Here is a 22,990-nt window from a genome sequence, read left to right on the forward strand (position 1 = left end):
GGTATCCTACAGTATCCTACGGCATCCTACGGTATCCTACAGTATCCTACGGCATCCTACGGTATCCTACAGTATCCTACAGCATCCTACAGCATCCTACAGCATCCTACAGTATCCTACGGTATCCTACGGCATCCTACGGTATCCTACAGTATCCTACAGTATCCTACAGCATCCTACAGTATCCTACGGTATCTTACGGTATCCTACGGTATCCTACGGCATCCTACAGTATCCTACAGCTTCCTACAGTATCCTACAGTATCCTACAGCATCCTACGGTATCCTACGGTATCCTACAGTATCCTACGGTATCCTACAGTATCCTACAGTATCCTACGGTATCCTACGGTATAGATATCTGGAAAACAAACATTCCAATGTGCAGTCAATGGCCTTCCGCTTAAGACTACTCTCTCACTCCAAGCCTCTCTCCACCCCCTCTCTGTCTTTCTCTCTCTCCCTCTCTCACTCCAAGCCTCTCTCCACCCCCCTCTCTGTTTTTCTCTCTCTCTCACTCCAAGCCTCTCTCCACCCCCCCTCTCTGTCTTTCTCTCTCTCTCACTCCAAGCCTCTCTCCACCCCCCCTCTCTGTCTTTCTCTCTCTCTCTCTCAGCCCTTTCTTTCTCCCTCCCTTTCCCCCTTTTCCTACATCCCTATCTCTCCACCCCCTCTGTCTTTCTCGCTCTCACTCAGCCTCGTCTTTCTCTCTCTCTCACTCAGCCTCGCCTCTCTCTCTCTCTGTCTTTCTCTCTCTCTGTCTTTCTCTCTCTCTCACTCCAAGCCTCTCTCCAGCCCTTTCTTTCTCCCTCCCTCTCCCCCTCTTCCTACATCCCTCTCTCTCCACCCCCCCCCTCTCTCATACCAATATCTTCCCTTTCTCTCAGTTGATTTACATCTCTTTCTTGTCCTGTACTACAATATTCCCTCCTTTCCACTGTCTCTCAGACAACCATTCTTTTCTGTCAGTCTACTATTGTGTCCATCACATCATCTCCACCATGGCAGCTCTCCTCTCCGTGCACGATCAGCACCGGGAAGAAAAACGCATCGTGGTAAGACGGAGGTCTATCCCTCACCCCTTCATCCACCTCTCCTCCGCCCTCCTGCTCTTCTTCCTCATCCCTCTCTCCCTCCTCTTCCTCCTCCTCCCCTCTCTCTCCTTCCAACACTCCTCTACTTTCCTCATCATCCTGACCCTGCCGGGACCCTAACCCCAGAAAGCCTCCCCCTCCTCCTCCTCCGTCTTCCCCCCGTCCTCCTCCTAGTCCTCCCCCCACACTACGAGAGTGAAATAGACTTGCTGGTCTCGGCCGTGTCCCCAGAGAAAACCCACTACGACTCAACACTAACCTACCACCTCCCCCTCCCCCACCCGGACCCCCACCCCCTACACCATTCGCCCTCATCCCAACCACAGTGCCGTTCAGCAGGGCTGGATTCCCCGTCGGGGCCCTTAGCCTGGATGGCAGGCTGGAGCTTGACGTGGTACTCCGACACCGGGGGCAGCTCTGGAGGAGGTAAGCCGTGGAGAAGGCCACTGGGCGGGTCATGCTGGCTGGAAAGCCCCCCTGGATGGAGCCCGGCGCTCCAGGTGTGGAGGAGGTGGTGTTAGTTCCTCCTGTTCCACTGACTCCTCCATTACTCTCTCTCTCCAAGTCCATGAGAAGAGCTTCGGAATAAGAAGGAACCATTTGTTGATTACAGCGAATGTGCCACTCCAGCTCCGTCATGTCCACCGTGTTCACCCGCGATATCGCTCTGTAGCTCGACCCGCCGTTGGCGCTCCTCTCTCCTCCCGCCGTTCCTCCGTTCTCCGTTACTCCGTCCTCACGGAGCGTCTCCTCTCCGAACAGTTTCTCCACGTGGTAGTGTACGTGGGCCGTGCAGTACTCCGACACGACCCGGATGGGCCAGGAGAAGAGGAACGCTGAGGCCAGCCAGAAGACCCGGTGTCGGGAATACCACGGTTGCCGGGTCGGGTCTGGGAACGCCAGAATATGCTCCTTGAAATCCACGTTCTTTAGATGCATCCCTTCCCGGGCTTCCATGTAATCGTCCAGACCCTCGTTGTCTCCGAAGAAGCGTGCTCGCTGGGTGAGGTATGCAGCCTCCGCACGGGCGCTGGCAAAACTGAAACAGAGGAACAATTGATTCATTGATTGATTAATTCACTGATTCGATTTATATAGCGTTTATACAGTGGCTCAAAGCAGGCTAGGTGGTGAGAACTTCACAAAAAAATATATATTTTTGAATTTTCAACAATAATCTTTTTAACTGAACATCTAGAATTCCAAATGTGCGTGTGTGGTGTGTGTGGTGTGTGTGTGGTGTGTGTGTGTGTGTGTGGTGTGTGTGTGTTGTGTGTATGTGTGTGTGGTGTGTGTGTGTGTGTGTGTATGGTGTGTGTGTGTGTATGGTGTGTGTGTGTGTGTGTATGGTGTGTGTGGTGTGTGTGGTGTGTATGGTGTGTGTGTGTGTTAACCTGAAACACTTGGTGAAGCGTAGTCTGACAGCCGGGTGCTCCTGAAGTCCCTGGAGATTCTTGGAGACGTCTTTAACCCCGTGGCGACCGTAGTCAAACTCAGAGCTGGAGGCGTGGGTGTTAACCCTCTCATGGTAGACCTGTGAACGAGGGGAATTTAAAAAATAAAATAAAAAGTTTTGAATAAAAATTGTTTTATAGTAACGCTGTCCTATTTTCAGAGTAACTATAAGGACATTTCTTTTCATAAATAAGGAATTTTCTACTTCGTGGCAATGTGTAATTTTTGGGCCGACCTGACCAAATTCACATAGAAATGTGCGTTATGGATCAATCATTCTCATAGAAAACAAGTCTAAAAAGCGGTAGATCTGTTCTATGTGTGCTATTTCTATGCTTCCAGAGCTTTGAGTTTCATTTTTTGCCTTTTTTACGTTCGGTTTTGCTTCAAACAGCTGAAAGAGAAATATTTTTGGTTATACTCCCGAGTGGCGCAGTCGTCACTACAGTACCTGGTTCGAATCCAGGCTGAATCACATCCGGCAGTGATTGGGAGTCCCATAGGGCGGCGCACAATTGGCACAGTGTCGTCCGGGATTGGCCGTTGTAGGCCGTCATTGTAAATAATAATTTGTTCTTTAACTGACTTGCCTAGTTAAATAAACATTAAATAAAACATTTTTTTAAATATACACTTTTTTCGGTATCCAATTGGTAGTTACAGTCTTGTCTCATCGCTGCAACTCCAGTACGGACTTGGGAGAGGCGAAGGTCGAGAGCCGTGCGTCCTCCGAAACACAACACAACCCAGCCAAGCCAAGCCGTACTGCTTCTTAACGCAACGCTCGCTTAACCCGGAAGCCAGCCGCACCAATGTGTCGGAGGAAACACCGTACACCTAGCGACCTGGTCAGCGTGCAGTGCGCCTGGCCCGCCACAGGAGTCGCTAGTGCGCGATGGGACAGGAACATCCGTGCCGGCCAAACCCCTCCACTAACCCGGACGACGCTGGGCCAAACCCCTCCACTAACCCGGACGACGCTGGGCCAAACCCTCCACTAACCCGGACGACGCTGGGCCAAACCCTCCACTAACCCGGACGACGCTGGGCCAAACCCTCCACTAACCCGGACGACGCTGGGCCAAACCCCTCCACTAACCCGGACGACGCTGGGCCAAACCCTCCACTAACCCGGACGACGCTGGGCCAAACCCTCCACTAACCCGGACGACGCTGGGCCAAACCCCTCCACTAACCCGGACGACGCTGGGCCAAACCCCTCCACTAACCCGGACGACGCTGGGCCAAACCTCTCCACTAACCCGGACGACGCTGGGCCAAACCCTCCACTAACCCGGACGACGCTGGGCCAAACCCTCCACTAACCCGGACGACGCTGGGCCAAACCCTCCACTAACCCGGACGACGCTGGGCCAAACCCTCCACTTACCCGGACGACGCTGGGCCAAACCCCTCCACTAACCCGGACGACGCTGGGCCAAACCCTCCACTAACCCGGACGACGCTGGGCCAAACCCTCCACTAACCCGGACGACGCTGGGCCAAACCCTCCACTAACCCGGACGACGCTGGGCCAAACCCCTCCACTAACCCGGACGACGCTGGGCCAAACCCTCCACTAACCCGGACGACGCTGGGCCAAACCCCTCCACTAACCCGGACGACGCTGGGCCAAACCCTCCACTAACCCGGACGACGCTGGGCCAAACCCCTCCACTAACCCGGACGACGCTGGGCCAAACCCTCCACTAACCCGGACGACGCTGGGCCAATTGCACGCCGCCTCATGGGTCTCCCGGTCGCAGCCAGACGATGACAGAGCCTGGGCTCTAACCAGGTTATCAAGTGGCACAGCTAGCGCTGTGATGCAGTGCCTTAGACCACTGCACCTCTCAGAGGCTCTGGAAAATATATTTCACAGTGGTTTAGATGGTACAATGATTCTCTACACTGTACTAGCTTGTTTTGTCACATACACTGAAATTAGGCGAACTACTGAGAGTTTTAGCAACCAGGAAATGATTGATTTCTGCATAGTGCAACTTAAACATTTGAAGCTGAAATCGCAACTGAATAAAGGGGCAATATCGTCAGAGCATTTTGCCCTGGACTTTTAGGGCCCTACCTAGAGTCTCCAGGTGTTCCTCTCCCTCTTTCTTCATGCTCACCTGTGTAGTGGTATAAGCGTCTCCGTTGCGATACCTGGTCACCTGTCTGGTCCGTCTGACGTAGTGGTAACTGATGGCCTTCCACCAGATACAGGGAGTGGCCTGCTGGAGCCTTGTGACACGCTCATACACCTGGAGAAACACACACACACACACACACAATATATATCAAAGTCTACCCAACTCACTCCATTAAACATCCCATTGTTCTCTTCACCAAAGACAATTAAATTCCCCCCAAAATAACGTCGGATGGGATAACGACAGATGGGATAACGTCAGATGGGATAATGTCAGATGGGATAACGTCAGATGGAGATAACATCAGATGGGATGACGTCAGATGGGATAACGACAGATGGGATAATGTCAGATGGGATAACGTCAGATGGGATAATGTCAGATGGGATAACGTCAGATGGGATAACGTCGGATGGGATAACGTCGGATGGAACAACGACAGATAGGAGGATAAAGACAGATAGGAGGATAACGACAGATAGGAGGATAACGACAGATAGGAGGATAACGGCAGATGGGAGGATAACGACAGATGGGATAATGTCAGATAGGAGGATAACGACAGATGGAGGATAACGACAGATAGGAGGATAACGGCAGATAGGAGGATAACGACAGATAGGAGGATAAAGACAGATAGGAGGATAAAGACAGATAGGAGGATAACGACAGATAGGAGGATAAAGACAGATAGGAGGATAACGACAGATAGGAGGATAACGACAGATAGGAGGATAACGACAGATAGGAGGATAACGACAGATAGGAGGATAACGTCAGATAGGAGGATAACGACAGATAGGAGGATAACGACAGATAGGAGGATAACGACAGATGGGATAACGACAGATGGGATAACGACAGATGGGCTAACGACAGATGGGGATAACGACAGATAGGGGATAACGACAGATAGGAGGATAACGACAGGGAGGATAACGACAGATAGGAGGATAACGACAGATAGGAGGATAACGACAGGAGGATAACGACAGATAGGAGGATAACGACAGATAGGAGGATAACGACAGATAGGAGGATAACGACAGATAGGAGGATAACGACAGATAGGAGGATAACGACAGATGGGATAACGACAGATGGGATAACGACAGATGGGCTAACGACAGATGGGATAACGTCAGATGGGGTAACGTCAGATGGGATAACGACAGATGGGAGGATAACGACAGATAGGAGGATAACGACAGATAGGAGGATAACGACAGATAGGAGGATAACGACAGATAGGAGGATAACGACAGAGGAGGATAACGACAGATAGGAGGATAACGACAGGAGGAGGATAACGACAGATAGGAGGATAACGACAGGAGGAGGATAACGACAGATAGGAGGATAACGACAGGAGGAGGATAACGACAGATAGGAGGATAACGACAGATAGGAGGATAATGACAGAGGATAACGATAGGAGGATAACGATAGGAGGGAGGATAACGACAGGAGGATAACGACAGATAGGAGGATAACGACAGATAGGAGGATAACGACAGGAGGATAACGACAGGAGGAGGATAACGACAGACAGGAGGATAATGACAGATAGGAGGGTAACGACAGATAGGAGGGTAATGACAGGACGAGGATAACGACAGACAGGAGGATAACGACAGATAGGAGGATAACGACAGGAGGATAACGACAGATAGGAGGGTAACGACAGATAGGAGGATAACGACAGGAGGATAACGACAGGAGGATAACGACAGGAGGAGGATAACGACAGACAGGAGGATAATGACAGATAGGAGGGTAACGACAGATAGGAGGGTAACGACAGGACGAGGATAACGACAGACAGGACGATAACGACAGATAGGAGGATAACGACAGATAGGAGGATAACGACAGATAGGAGGATAACGACAGATAGGAGGATAACGACAGGAGGATAACGACAGATAGGAGGGTAACGACAGATAGGAGGATAACGACAGATAGGAGGATAACGACAGATAGGAGGATAACGACAGATAGGAATATAACGACAGGAGGATAACGACAGATATGAGGATAACGACAGATAGGAGGGTAGCGACAGATGGGAGGATAAAGACAGATAGGAGGATAACGACAGGAGGATAACGTCAGATAGGAGGATAACGTCAGATGGGAGGGTAACGACAGATAGGAGGATAACGACAGATAGGAGGATAACGACAGATAGGAGGGTAACGACAGATAGGAGGATAACGACAGATAGGAGGATAACGACAGATGGGAGGAGGATAACGACAGATAGGAGGATAACGACAGATAGGAGGATAATGACAGATAGGAGGATAACGACAGATAGGAGGATAACGACAGATGGGAGGATAACGACAGATAGGAGGATAACGACAGATGGGAGGATAACGACAGATAGGAGGATAACGACAGACAGGAGGATAACGACAGATAGGAGGGTAACGACAGATAGGAGGATAACGACAGGAGGATAACGACAGATAGGAGGATAACGACAGATGGGAGGATAACGACAGATAGGAGGGTAACGACAGGAGGATAACGACAGATGGGATAACGGCAGACAGGAGGATAACGACAGATGGGAAAACGACAGATGGGATAACGTCAGATGGGATAACGACAGATGGGAGGATAACGACAGATAGGAGGATAACGACAGATAGGAGGATAACAACAGTAGGAGGATAACGACAGGAGGATAACGACAGGAGGATAACGACAGGAGGATAACAACAGATAGGAGGATAATGACAGGAGGATAACAACAGATAGGAGGATAACGACAGATAGGAGGATAACGACAGATAGGAGGATAACAACAGATAGGAGGATAACGACAGATAGGAGGATAACGACAGATAGGAGGATAACAACAGATAGGAGGATAACGACAGATAGGAGGATAACAACAGTAGGAGGATAACGACAGGAGGATAACGACAGGAGGATAACGACAGGAGGATAACAACAGATAGGAGGATAATGACAGGAGGATAACAACAGATAGGAGGATAACGACAGATAGGAGGGAAACGACAGATAGGAGGATAACGACAGATAGGAGGATAAGGATAATGACAGATAGGAGGATAACGACAGGAGGATAACGACAGATAGGAGGATAACGACAGATAGGAGGATAACGACAGATAGGAGGATAACGACAGGAGGATAACAACAGATAGGAGGATAACGACAGATAGGAGGGTAACGACAGATAGGAGGATAACGACAGATAGGAGGGTAACGACAGATAGGAGGATAACGACAGGAGGATAACGACAGATAGGAGGATAACGACAGATAGGAGGATAACGACAGATAGGAGGATAACGACAGATAGGAGGATAACGACAGATAGGAGGATAACGACAGATAGGAGGATAACGACAGATAGGAGGATAACGACAGATAGGAGGATAACGACAGATGGGAGGAAAACGACAGATAGGAGGATAACGACAGATAGGAGGATAATGACAGGAGGATAACGACAGATAGGAGGATAACGACAGATAGGAGGATAACGACAGATGGGAGGATAACGACAGATAGGAGGGTAACGACAGGAGGATAACGACAGATGGGATAACGGCAGACAGGAGGATAACGACAGATGGGATAACGTCAGATGGGATAACGACAGATGGGAGGATAACGACAGATGGGAGGATAACGACAGGAGGATAACGACAGATGGGAGGATAATGACAGATAGGAGGATAACGACAGATAGGAGGATAACACAGATAGGAGGATAACGACAGATAGGAGGATAACGACAGATAGGAGGATAACGACAGATAGGAGGATAACGACAGATAGGAGGATAACGACAGATAGGAGGATAACGACAGATAGGAGGATAACGACAGGAGGATAACGACAGATAGGAGGATAACGACAGATAGGAGGATAACGACAGATAGGAGGATAACGACAGATAGGAGGATAACGACAGATAGGAGGATAACGACAGATGGGAGGATAACGACAGATAGGAGGATAACGACAGATAGGAGGATAACGACAGATGGGAGGAAAACGACAGATAGGAGGATAACGACAGATAGGAGGATAATGACAGGAGGATAACGACAGATAGGAGGATAACGACAGATAGGAGGATAACGACAGATGGGAGGATAACGACAGATAGGAGGATAACGACAGGAGGATAACGACAGATGGGATAACGGCAGACAGGAGGATAACGACAGATAGGAGGATAACGACAGATGGGATAACGACAGATGGGATAACGACAGATGGGAGGATAACGACAGATGGGAGGATAACGACAGATGGGAGGATAACGACAGATAGGAGGATAACGACAGATGGGAGGATAACGACAGATAGGAGGATAACGACAGATAGGAGGATAACGACAGATAGGAGGATAACAACAGGAGGAGGATAACGACAGATAGGAGGATAACGACAGATAGGAGGATAACGACAGAGGAGGATAACGACAGGAGGAGGATAACGACAGGAGGAGGATAACGACAGATAGGAGGATAACAGAGGATAACAGATAGGAGGATAACGACAGATAGGAGGATAACGACAGATAGGAGGATAACGACAGATAGGAGGATAACGACAGATAGGAGGATAACGACAGATAGGAGGATAACGACAGATAGAGGATAACGACAGGAGGAGGATAACGACAGGAGGAGGATAACGACAGATAGGAGGATAACGACAGATATGAGGATAACGACAGATAGGAGGATAACGACAGATGGGAGGAAAACGACAGATAGGAGGATAACGACAGATAGGAGGATAATGACAGGAGGATAACGACAGATAGGAGGATAACGACAGATAGGAGGATAACGACAGATAGGAGGATAACGACAGATAGGAGGATAACGACAGATGGGAGGATAACGACAGATAGGAGGGTAACGACAGATGGGATAACGTCAGATGGGATAACGACAGATGGGAGGATAACGACAGATGGGATAACGTCAGATGGGATAACGGCAGACAGGAGGATAACGACAGATAGGAGGATAACGACAGATGGGATAACGTCAGATGGGATAACGACAGATGGGAGGATAACGACAGATGGGAGGATAACGACAGGAGGATAACGACAGATGGGAGGATAATGACAGATAGGAGGATAACGACAGATAGGAGGATAACGACAGATAGGAGGATAACAACAGGAGGAGGATAACGACAGATGGGAGGATAACGACAGATAGGAGGAGGATAACGACAGATAGGAGGATAACGACAGATGGGATAACGGCAGACAGGAGGATAACGACAGATAGGAGGATAACGACAGATGGGATAACGACAGATGGGATAACGTCAGATGGGATAACGACAGATGGGAGGATAACGACAGATGGGAGGATAACGACAGGAGGATAACGACAGATGGGAGGATAACGACAGATAGGAGGATAACGACAGATGGGATAACGACAGATAGGAGGATAACGACAGATAGGAGGATAACGACAGATAGGAGGATAACGACAGATAGGAGGATAACAACAGGAGGAGGATAACGACAGATAGGAGGATAACGACAGGGAGGATAACGACAGATAGGAGGATAACGACAGGAGGAGGATAACGACAGATAGGAGGATAATGACAGATAGGAGGATAACAACAGGAGGAGGATAACGACAGGAGGAGGATAACGACAGATAGGAGGATAACGACAGATAGGAGGATAACGACAGATAGAGGATAACGACAGATAGGAGGATAACGACAGATAGGGAGGATAACGACAGATAGGAGGATAACGACAGATAGGAGGATAACGACAGATAGGAGGATAACGACAGATGGGAGGATAACGACAGATAGGAGGATAACGACAGATAGGAGGATAACGACAGATAGGAGGATAACGACAGATAGGAGGATAACGACAGATAGGAGGATAATGACAGGAGGATAACGACAGATAGGAGGATAACGACAGATAGGAGGATAACGACAGATGGGAGGATAACGACAGATAGGAGGATAACCACAACAGGAGGAGGATAACGACAGATGGGAGGATAACGACAGATAGGAGGATAACGACAGAGGAGGATAACGACAGATAGGAGGATAACGGAGGAGGATAACGACAGATAGGAGGGTAACGACAGGAGGATAACGACAGATAGGAGGATAACGACAGATGGAGGATAACGGAGGAGGATAACGAGATGGAGGATAACGACAGATGGGAGGATAACGACAGATGGGAGGATAACGACAGGAGGATAACGACAGATGGGAGGATAACGACAGATAGGAGGATAACAACAGGAGGAGGATAACGACAGATAGGAGGATAACGACAGATAGGAGGATAACGACAGGAGGAGGATAACGACAGATAGGAGGATAATGACAGATAGGAGGATAACGACAGATAGGAGGATAATGACAGGAGGATAACGACAGATAGGAGGATAACGACAGATAGGAGGATAACGACAGATAGGAGGATAACGACAGATGGGAGGATAACGACAGATAGGAGGGTAACGTCAGATGGGATAACGACAGATGGGAGGATAACGACAGATGGGATAACGTCAGATGGGATAACGGCAGACAGGAGGATAACGACAGATAGGAGGATAACGACAGATGGGATAACGTCAGATGGGATAACGACAGATGGGAGGATAACGACAGATGGGAGGATAACGATAACGACAGATGGGAGGATAACGACAGATAGGAGGATAATGACAGATAGGAGGATAACGACAGATAGGAGGATAACGACAGATAGGAGGATAACAACAGGAGGAGGATAACGACAGATAGGAGGATAACGACAGATGGGAGGATAACGACAGATAGGAGGATAACGACAGGAGGATAACGACAGATGGGATAACGGCAGACAGGAGGATAACGACAGATAGGAGGATAACGACAGATGGAAGGATAACGACAGATGGGATAACGTCAGATGGGATAACGACAGATGGGAGGATAACGACAGATAGGAGGATAACGACAGATAGGAGGATAACGACAGATGGGAGGATAACGACAGATAGGAGGATAACGACAGATAGGAGGATAACGACAGGAGGAGGATAACGACAGATAGGAGGATAATGACAGGAGGATAACGACAGATAGGAGGATAACGACAGATAGGAGGATAACGACAGATAGGAGGATAACGACAGGAGGAGGATAACGACAGATAGGAGGATAACGACAGGAGGATAACGACAGATAGGAGGATAACGACAGATAGGAGGATAACGACAGATAGGAGGATAACGACAGGAGGATAACGACAGATAGGAGGATAACGACAGGAGGAGGATAACGACAGATAGGAGGAGGATAAACGACAGATAGGAGGATAACGACAGATAGGAGGATAACGACAGATAGGAGGATAACGACAGATAGGAGGATAACGACAGATATGAGGATAACGACAGATGGGAGGAAAACGACAGATAGGAGGATAACGACAGATAGGAGGATAATGACAGGAGGATAACGACAGATAGGAGGATAACGACAGGAGGATAACGACAGATAGGAGGATAACGACAGATAGGAGGATAACGACAGGAGGATAACGACAGACAGGAGGATAACGACAGATAGGAGGATAACGACAGATGGGAAACGTCAGATGGGATAACGACAGATGGGAGGATAACGACAGATGGGAGGATAACGACAGGAGGATAACGACAGATGGGAGGATAATGACAGATAGGAGGATAACGACAGATAGGAGGATAACGACAGATAGGAGGATAACAACAGATAGGAGGATAACGACAGATAGGAGGATAACGACAGATAGGAGGATAACGACAGGAGGATAACAACAGATAGGAGGATAACGACAGATAGGAGGATAACGACAGGAGGATAACGACAGATAGGAGGATAACGACAGATAGGAGGATAACGACAGATAGGAGGATAACGACAGATAGGAGGATAACGACAGATAGGAGGATAACGACAGATAGGAGGATAACGACAGATAGGAGGATAACGACAGATAGGAGGATAACGACAGATAGGAGGATAAGGACAGATAGGAGGGTAACGACAGATAGGAGGGTAACGACAGATAGGAGGATAACGACAGATAGGAGGATAACGACAGATAACGGAGGATAACGACAGATAACGACAGGAGGATAACAGATGGATAACGGAGGGATAACGACAGATAGGAGGATAACGACAGATAGGAGGATAACGACAGATAGGAGGATAATGACAGATAGGAGGATAACGACAGATAGGGGATAATGACAGAGGGATAACGACAGATAGGAGGATAACGACAGATAGGAGGATAACGACAGATGGAGGATAACGACAGAGGATAACAACAGATAACGACAGATAGGAGGATAACGACAGATGGGATAACGGATGGGATAACGACAGATAGGAGGATAACGACAGAGGATAACGGAGGACAGGAGGATAACGACAGATAGGAGGATAACGACAGATGGGATAACGTCAGATGGGATAACGACAGATGGGGGATAACGACAGATAGGAGGATAACGACAGATAGGAGGATAACAACAGGAGGGAGGATAACGACAGATAGGAGGATAATGACAGGGAGGATAACGACAGGAGGAGGATAACGACAGATAGGAGGATAATGACAGATAGGAGGATAACGACAGGAGGATAACGACAGATAGGAGGATAACGACAGATAGGAGGATAACGACAGATAGGAGGATAACGACAGATAGGAGGATAACGACAGATAGGAGGATAACGACAGATAGGAGGATAACGGAAAACAATAGATAGGAGGATAACGACAGATAGGAGGATAATGACAGATGAGGATAACGATGGGAGGATAACGACAGATAGGAGGATAACGACAGATAGGAGGATAACGACAGATGGGAGGATAACGACAGATAGGAGGGTAACGACAGGAGGATAACGACAGATGGGATAACGGCAGACAGGAGGATAACGACAGATGGGAAACGTCAGATGGGATAACGACAGATGGGAGGATAACGACAGATGGGAGGATAACGACAGGAGGATAACGACAGATGGGAGGATAATGACAGATAGGAGGATAACGACAGATAGGAGGATAACGACAGATAGGAGGATAACAACAGGAGGAGGATAACGACAGATAGGAGGATAACGACAGATAGGAGGATAACGACAGATAGGAGGATAATGACAGGAGGATAACAACAGATAGGAGGATAACGACAGATGGGAGGATAACGACAGATAGGAGGATAACGACAGATAGGAGGATAACGACAGATAGGAGGATAACGACAGATAGGAGGATAACGACAGATAGGAGGATAACGACAGATAGGAGGATAACGACAGGAGGATAACGACAGATAGGAGGATAACGACAGATAGGAGGATAACGACAGATAGGAGGATAACGACAGGAGGATAACGGAGGATAACGACAGATAGAGGATAACGACAGATAGGAGGATAACGACATAACGACATAGGAGGATAACGACAGATAGGAGGATAACGACAGATAGGAGGATAACGACAGATAGGAGGGTAACGACAGATAGGAGGATAACGACAGATAGGAGGATAACGACAGATAGGAGGATAACGACAGATAGGAGGATAACGACAGATAACGGGAGGATAAACGATAGGAGGATAACGACAGATGGGAGGATAACGACAGATAGGAGGATAACGACAGATAGGAGGATAAACGACAGATAGGAGGATAACGACAGATAGGAGGATAACGACAGATAGGAGGATAACGACAGATAGGAGGATAACGACAGATAGGAGGATAACGACAGATAGGAGATAACGACAGATAGGATAACGACAGATAACGGAGGGATAACGACAGATAGGAGGATAACGACAGATAGGAGGATAACGACAGATGGGATAACGACAGATGGGAGGATAACGACAGATGGGAGGATAAACAGGAGGATAACGACAGATGGGAGGATAACAGATAGGAGGATAACGACAGATGGGAGGATAACGACAGATAGGAGGATAACGACAGATAGGAGGATAACAGATAGGATAACGATAGGAGGAGGATAACGACAGATAGGAGGATAATGACATAGGATAACGACAGATAGGAGGATAACGACAGATAGGAGGATAACACAGATAGGAGGATAACACAGGAGGAGGATAACGACAGATAGGAGAGGATAACGACAGATAGGAGGATAACGACAGGAGGATAACGACAGATAGGAGGATAACGACAGATAGGAGGATAACGACAGATAGGAGGATAACGACAGATAGGAGGATAACAACAGGAGGAGGATAACGACAGGAGGAGGATAACGACAGATAGGAGGATAACGACAGGAGGATAACGACAGGAGGAGGATAACGACAGGAGGAGGATAACGACAGATAGGAGGATAACGACAGATATGAGGATAACGACAGATAGGAGGATAACGACAGATGGGAGGAAAACGACAGATAGGAGGATAACGACAGATATAACGACAGAGGATAACGAGATAGGAGGATAACGACAGATAGGAGGATAACGACAGATAGGAGGATAAACGACAGATGGGAGGATAACGACAGATAGGAGGATAACGACAGGAGGATAACGGATGGGATAACGACAGACAGGAGGATAACGACAGATGGGAGGATAACGACAGATGGGATATAACGACAGATGGGAGGATAACGACAGATGGGAGGATAACGACAGATAGGAGGATAACGACAGATGGGAGGATAATGACAGATAGGAGGATAACGACAGATGGGATAACGATGGATAACGACAGATGGAGGATAACAGATGGGAGGATAACGACAGATGGGAGGATAACGACAGAGGAGGATAACGACAGATGGGAGGATAATGACAGATAGGAGGATAACGACAGATAGGAGGATAACGACAGATAGGAGGATAACAACAGATAGGAGGATAACGACAGATAGGGAGGATAACGACAGATGGGAGGATAACGACAGATAGGAGGATAACGACAGGAGGATAACGACAGATGGGATAACGGCAGACAGGAGGATAACGACAGATAGGAGGATAACGACAGATGGGATAACGACAGATGGGATAACGTCAGATGGGATAACGACAGATGGGAGGATAACGACAGATGGGAGGATAACGACAGGAGGATAACGACAGATGGGAGGATAACGACAGATAGGAGGATAACGACAGATAGGAGGATAACAACAGGAGGAGGATAACGACAGATAGGAGGATAATGACAGGAGGATAACGACAGATAGGAGGATAACGACAGAGGAGGATAGAGGATAACGACAGGATAGGAGGATAACGACAGATAGGAGGATAACGACAGATAGGAGGATAACGACAGGAGGATAACGACAGATAGGAGGATAACGACAGGAGGAGGATAACGACAGATAGGAGGATAACGACAGGAGGATAACAACAGGAGGAGGATAACGACAGGAGGAGGATAACGACAGATAGGAGGATAACGACAGGAGGATAACGACAGGAGGAGGATAACGACAGGAGGAGGATAACGACAGATAGGCGGATAACGACAGATATGAGGATAACGACAGATAGGAGGATAACGACAGATGGGAGGAAAACGACAGATAGGAGGATAACGACAGATAGGAGGATAATGACAGGAGGATAACGACAGATAGGAGGATAACGACAGATAGGAGGATAACGACAGATGGGAGGATAACGACAGATAGGAGGGTAACGACAGGAGGATAACGACAGATGGGATAACGGCAGACAGGAGGATAACGACAGATAGGAGGATAACGACAGATGGGAAACAGATGGGATAACGACAGATGGGAGGATAACGACAGATGGGAGGATAACGACAGGAGGATAACGACAGATGGGAGGATAATGACAGATAGGAGGATAACGACAGATAGGAGGATAACGACAGATAGGAGGATAACAACAGGAGGAGGATAACAACAGGAGGAGGATAACGACAGATAGGAGGATAACGACAGATAGGAGGATAATGACAGGAGGATAACAACAGATAGGAGGATAACGACAGATAGGAGGGTAACGACAGATAGGAGGATAACGACAGATAGGAGGATAACGACAGATAGGAGGATAACGACAGATAGGAGGATAACGACAGGAGGATAACGACAGATAGGAGGATAACGACAGATAGGAGGATAACGACAGATAGGATAACGACAGATAGGAGGATAACGACAGATAGGAGGATAACGACAGATAGGAGGATAACGACAGATAGGAGGATAACGACAGATAGGAGGATAACGACAGATAGGAGGATAACGACAGATGGGCTAACGACAGATGGGAGGATAACGACAGATGGGAGGATAACGACAGATGGGATAACGACAGATAGGAGGATAACGACAGGAGGATAACGACAGATGGGAGGATAATGACAGATAGGAGGATAACGACAGATGGGATAACGTCAGATGGGATAACGGCAGACAGGAGGATAACGACAGATAGGAGGATAACGACAGATGGGATAACGTCAGATGGGATAACGACAGATGGGAGGATAACGGAGGATAATGACAGGAGATAACAACAGGAGGATAACGACAGATGGGATAACGTCAGATGGGATAACGGCAGACAGGAGGATAACGACAGATAGGAGGATAACGACAGATGGGATAACGTCAGATGGGATAACGACAGATGGGAGGATAACGACAGATAGGAGGATAACGACAGATAGGAGGATAACAACAGGAGGAGGATAACGACAGATAGGAGGATAATGACAGGAGGATAACGACAGGAGGAGGATAACGACAGATAGGAGGATAATGACAGATAGGAGGATAACGACAGGAGGATAACGACAGGAGGAGGATAACGACAGGAGGAGGATAACGACAGATAGGCGGATAACGACAGATATGAGGATAACGACAGATAGGAGGATAACGACAGATGGGAGGAAAACAACAGATAGGAGGATAACGACAGATAGGAGGATAATGACAGGAGGATAACGACAGATAGGAGGATAACGACAGATAGGAGGATAACGACAGATGGGAGGATAACGACAGATAGGAGGGTAACGACAGGAGGATAACAGAGGATGGGATAACGGAGGATAACAGATAGGAGGATAACGACAGATGGGAAACGTCAGATGGGATAACGACAGATGGGAGGATAACGACAGATGGGAGGATAACGACAGGAGGATAACGACAGATGGGAGGATAATGACAGATAGGAGGATAACGACAGATAGGAGGATAACGACAGATAGGAGGATAACAACAGGAGGAGGATAACGACAGATAGGAGGATAACGACAGATAGGAGGATAATGACAGGAGGATAACAACAGATAGGAGGATAACGACAGATAGGAGGATAACGACAGATAGGAGGATAACGACAGATAGGAGGATAACGACAGATAGGAGGATAACGACAGATAGGAGGATAACGACAGATAGGAGGATAACGACAGATAGGAGGATAACGACAGATAGGAGGATAACGACAGATAGGAGGATAACGACAGATAGGAGGATAACGACAGATAGGAGGATAGGAGGATAACGACAGATAGGAGGATAACGACAGATAGGAGGATAACGACAGATAGGAGGATAACAGACAGATAACGACAGGAGGAGGATAACGACAGATAGGAGGATAACGACAGATAGGAGGATAACGACAGATAGGAGGATAACGACAGATAGGAGGATAAACGACAGATAGGAGGATAACGACAGATAGGAGGATAACGACAGGAGGAGGATAACGGATAGGAGGATAACGACAGGAGGATAGGATAACAACAGAGGGATAACGACAGATAGGAGGATAACGACAGATAGGAGGATAATGACAGATAGGAGGATAACAACAGATAGGAGGATAACGACAGATAGGAGGATAACGACAGATGGGAGGATAACGACAGATAGGAGGATAACGACAGGAGGATAACGACATAGGAGGATAACGATGAGGATAACGACAGATAGGAGGATAACGACAGATAGGAGGATAACGACAGATAGGAGGATAACGACAGATGGAGGATAACGACAGATGGAGGATAACGACAGATGGGAGGATAACGACAGATGGGAGGATAACGACAGATAGGAGGAGGATAACGACAGATGGAGGATAACGACAGATAGGAGGATAACGACAGATAGGGAGGAGGAGATAACAACAGGAGGAGGATAACGACAGACAGATAGGAGGATAATGACAGGAGGATAACGACAGATAGGAGGATAACTGACAGATAGGAGGATAACGACAGGAGGAGGATAACGACAGGAGGAGGATAACGACAGATAGGAGGATAACGACAGGAGGATAACGACAGATAGGAGGATAACGACAGGAGGAGGATAACGACAGATAGGAGGATAACGACAGATAGGAGGATAACAACAGGAGGAGGATAACGACAGGAGGAGGATAACGACAGATAGGAGGATAACGACAGATAGGAGGATAACGACAGGAGGAGGATAACGACAGGAGGAGGATAACGACAGATAGGAGGATAACGACAGATAGGAGGATAACGACAGATAGGAGGATAACGACAGATGGGAGGATAACGACAGATAGGAGGATAACGACAGATAGGAGGATAATGACAGGAGGATAACGACAGATAGGAGGATAACGACAGATAGGAGGATAACGACAGATAGGAGGATAACGACAGATAGAGGATAACGACAGATGGAGGATAACGACAGATAACGACAGATGGGATAACAGGAGGATAACGACAGATAGGAGGATGGAAACGACAGATGGGATAACGACAGATAGGAGGATAACGACAGATAGGAGGATAACGACAGATGGGAGGATAACGACAGATGGAGGATAACGACAGATGGGAGGATAACAGATAGGAGGATAACAGATAGGAGGATAACGACAGATAGGGAGGATAACGACAGATAGGAGGATAACGACAGATAGGAGGATAACGACAGATAGGAGGATAACGACAGGAGGATAACAACAGATAGGAGGATAACAGATAGGAGGATAACGACAGATAGGAGGATAACGACAGATAGGAGGATAACGACAGATAGGAGGAGGATAACGACAGATAGGAGGATAACGACAGATAGGAGGATAACGACAGATAGGAGGATAACGACAGATAGGAGGATAACGACAGATAGGAGGATAACGACAGATAGACAGAGGATAACGACAGAGGATAACGGACAGGAGGATACAGATAGGAGGATAACGACAGATAGGAGGATAACGACAGATAGGAGGATAACGACAGATAGGAGGATAACGACAGATGGGAGGATAACGACAGATGGGAGGATAACGACAGATGGAGGATAACGACAGATGGAGGATAACGACAGACAGGAGGATAACGACAGATAGGAGGATAACGACAGATAGGAGGATAACGACAGATAGGAGGATAACGACAGATAGGAGGATAACGATAGGAGGATAACGACAGATGGAGGATAACGTCAGATGGGAGGATAACGACAGATAGGAGGATAAGATAGGAGGATAGGAGGATAACGACAGATGGGGATAACGACAGATGGGATAACGACAGATGGGAGGATAACGACAGATGGGAGGATAACGACAGATGGAGGATAACGACAGATAGGAGGATAACGACAGACAGGAGGATAACGACAGGAGATAACGACAGGAGGAGGATAACGACAGATGGGATAACGATAGATGAGGATAACGACAGATAGGAGGATAACGACAGATAGGAGGATAACGACAGATAGGAGGATAACGACAGGAGGAGGATAACGACAGATAGGAGGATAATGACAGATAGGAGGATAACGACAGGAGGAGGATAACGACAGATAGGAGGATAACGACAGATAGGAGGATAACGACAGGAGGATAACGACAGAGGAGGATAACGACAGGAGGGAGGATAAGGGATAACGACAGATAGGAGGATAAATGCGACAGATATGAGGATAACGACAGATAGGAGGATAACGACAGATAGGAGGATAACGACAGATAGGAGGATAACGACAGATAGGAGGATAACGACAGATAGGAGGATAATGACAGGAGGATAACGACAGATAGGAGGATAACGACAGATAGGAGGATAACGACAGATGGGAGGATAACGACAGATAGGAGGATAACGACAGGAGGATAACGACAGATGGGATAACGACAGATAGGAGGATAACGACAGATGGAGGATAACGACAGATGGGATAACGACAGATGGGAGGATAACGACAGATGGGAGGATAACAGATGGAGGATAACGACAGATGGGAGGATAATGACAGATAGGAGGATAACGACAGATAGGAGGATAACGACAGATAGGAGGATAACGACAGGGAGGATAACGACAGATAGGAGGATAACGACAGATAGGAGGATAACGACAGATAGGAGGATAATGACAGGAGGATAACAACAGATAGGAGGATAACGACAGATAGGAGGGTAACGACAGATAGGAGGATAACGACAGATAGGAGGATAACGACAGATAGGAGGATAACGACAGATAGGAGGATAACGACAGATAGGAGGATAACGACAGATAGGAGGATAACGACAGATAGGAGGATAACGACAGATAGGAGGATAACGACAGATAGGAGGATAACGACAGATGGGAGGATAACGACAGATAGGAGGATAACGACAGATAGGAGGATAACGACAGATAGGAGGATAATGACAGGAGGATAACAACAGATAGGAGGATAACGACAGGAGGATAACGACAGATAGGAGGATAACAGACAGATAGGAGGATAACGACAGATAGGAGGATAACGACAGATGGATAACGACAGGATAACGACAGATAGGAGGATAACGACAGATAGGAGGATAACGACAGATAGGAGGATAACGACAGATAGGAGGATAACGACAGATAGGAGGATAACGACAGATGGGAGGATAACGACAGATAAGGATAACGACAGATAGGAGGATAAGGACAGATAGGAGGATAACGACAGATAGGAGGATAACGACAGATAGGAGGGAGAGGACGACAGATAGGAGGATAACGACAGATAGGAGATAGGAGGATAACGACAGATGGGAGGATAACGACAGATAGGAGGGTAACGACAGATGGGATAACGTCAGATGGGATAACGGCAGACAGGAGGATAACGACAGATAGGAGGATAACGACAGATGGGATAACGACAGATGGGAGGATAACGACAGATGGGAGGATAACGACAGATGGGAGGATAACGACAGGAGGATAACGACAGATAGGAGGATAACGACAGATGGGAGGATAATGACAGATAGGAGGATAACGACAGATGGGATAACGTCAGATGGGATAACGGCAGACAGGAGGATAACGACAGATAGGAGGATAACGACAGATGGGATAACGTCAGATGGGATAACGACAGATGGGAGGATAACGACAGATAGGAGGATAACGACAGATGGGATAACGTCAGATGGGATAAGATAATGACAGGAGGATAACGACAGATAGGAGGATAACGACAGATGGGATAACGACAGATGGGATAACGTCAGATGGGATAACGACAGATGGGAGGATAACGACAGATAGGAGGATAACGACAGATAGGAGGATAACGACAGGAGGAGGATAACGACAGATAGGAGGATAATGACAGGAGGAGGATAACGACAGGAGGAGGATAACGACAGGAGGAGGATAACGACAGATAGGAGGATAACGACAGATAGGAGGATAACGACAGATAGGAGGATAACGACAGATAGGAGGATAACGACAGATAGGAGGATAATGACAGGAGGATAACGACAGATAGGAGGATAACGACAGATAGGAGGATAACGACAGATAGGAGGATAACGACAGGAGGATAACGACAGATAGGAGGATAACGACAGGAGGATAACGACAGATAGGAGGATAACGACAGATAGGAGGATAACGACAGATAGGGAAAGATGGGGAAACGACAGATGGGATAACGACAGATGGGAGGATAACGACAGATGGGAGGATAACGACAGGAGGATAACGACAGATGGGAGGATAATGACAGATAGGAGGATAACGACAGATAGGAGGATAACGACAGATAGGAGGATAACAACAGATAGGAGGATAACGAGGATAGCGACAGATAGGAGGATAACGACAGATAGGAGGATAATGACAGGAGGATAACGACAGATAGGAGGATAACGACAGATAGGAGGATAAC

The 22,990-nt window shown here is 47.5% G+C and overlaps 1 protein-coding gene across 1 annotated transcript in view; it reads right to left on the bottom strand.

The window, feature by feature from the left end:
• Nucleotides 1–861: 861 nt before the first annotated feature.
• LOC115127566 (transmembrane protein 151A) overlaps nucleotides 862–22,990 on the bottom strand; it is an 81,860-nt gene continuing 59,731 nt past the window's right edge. Inside the window, exons 4-6 of the mRNA XM_065026010.1 lie at nucleotides 4,679–4,810; nucleotides 2,489–2,628; nucleotides 862–2,133 (exon numbers count right to left, since the gene is read on the bottom strand). Of these exons, the coding sequence (XP_064882082.1) occupies nucleotides 966–2,133; nucleotides 2,489–2,628; nucleotides 4,679–4,810 (1,440 nt within the window). The 3' untranslated portion in view covers nucleotides 862–965. The remainder of the gene's footprint in view (nucleotides 2,134–2,488; nucleotides 2,629–4,678; nucleotides 4,811–22,990) is intronic.

The sequence above is a fragment of the Oncorhynchus nerka genome, linkage group LG12 (assembly GCF_034236695.1).
Source record: "Oncorhynchus nerka isolate Pitt River linkage group LG12, Oner_Uvic_2.0, whole genome shotgun sequence".
NCBI lineage: Eukaryota > Metazoa > Chordata > Actinopteri > Salmoniformes > Salmonidae > Oncorhynchus > Oncorhynchus nerka.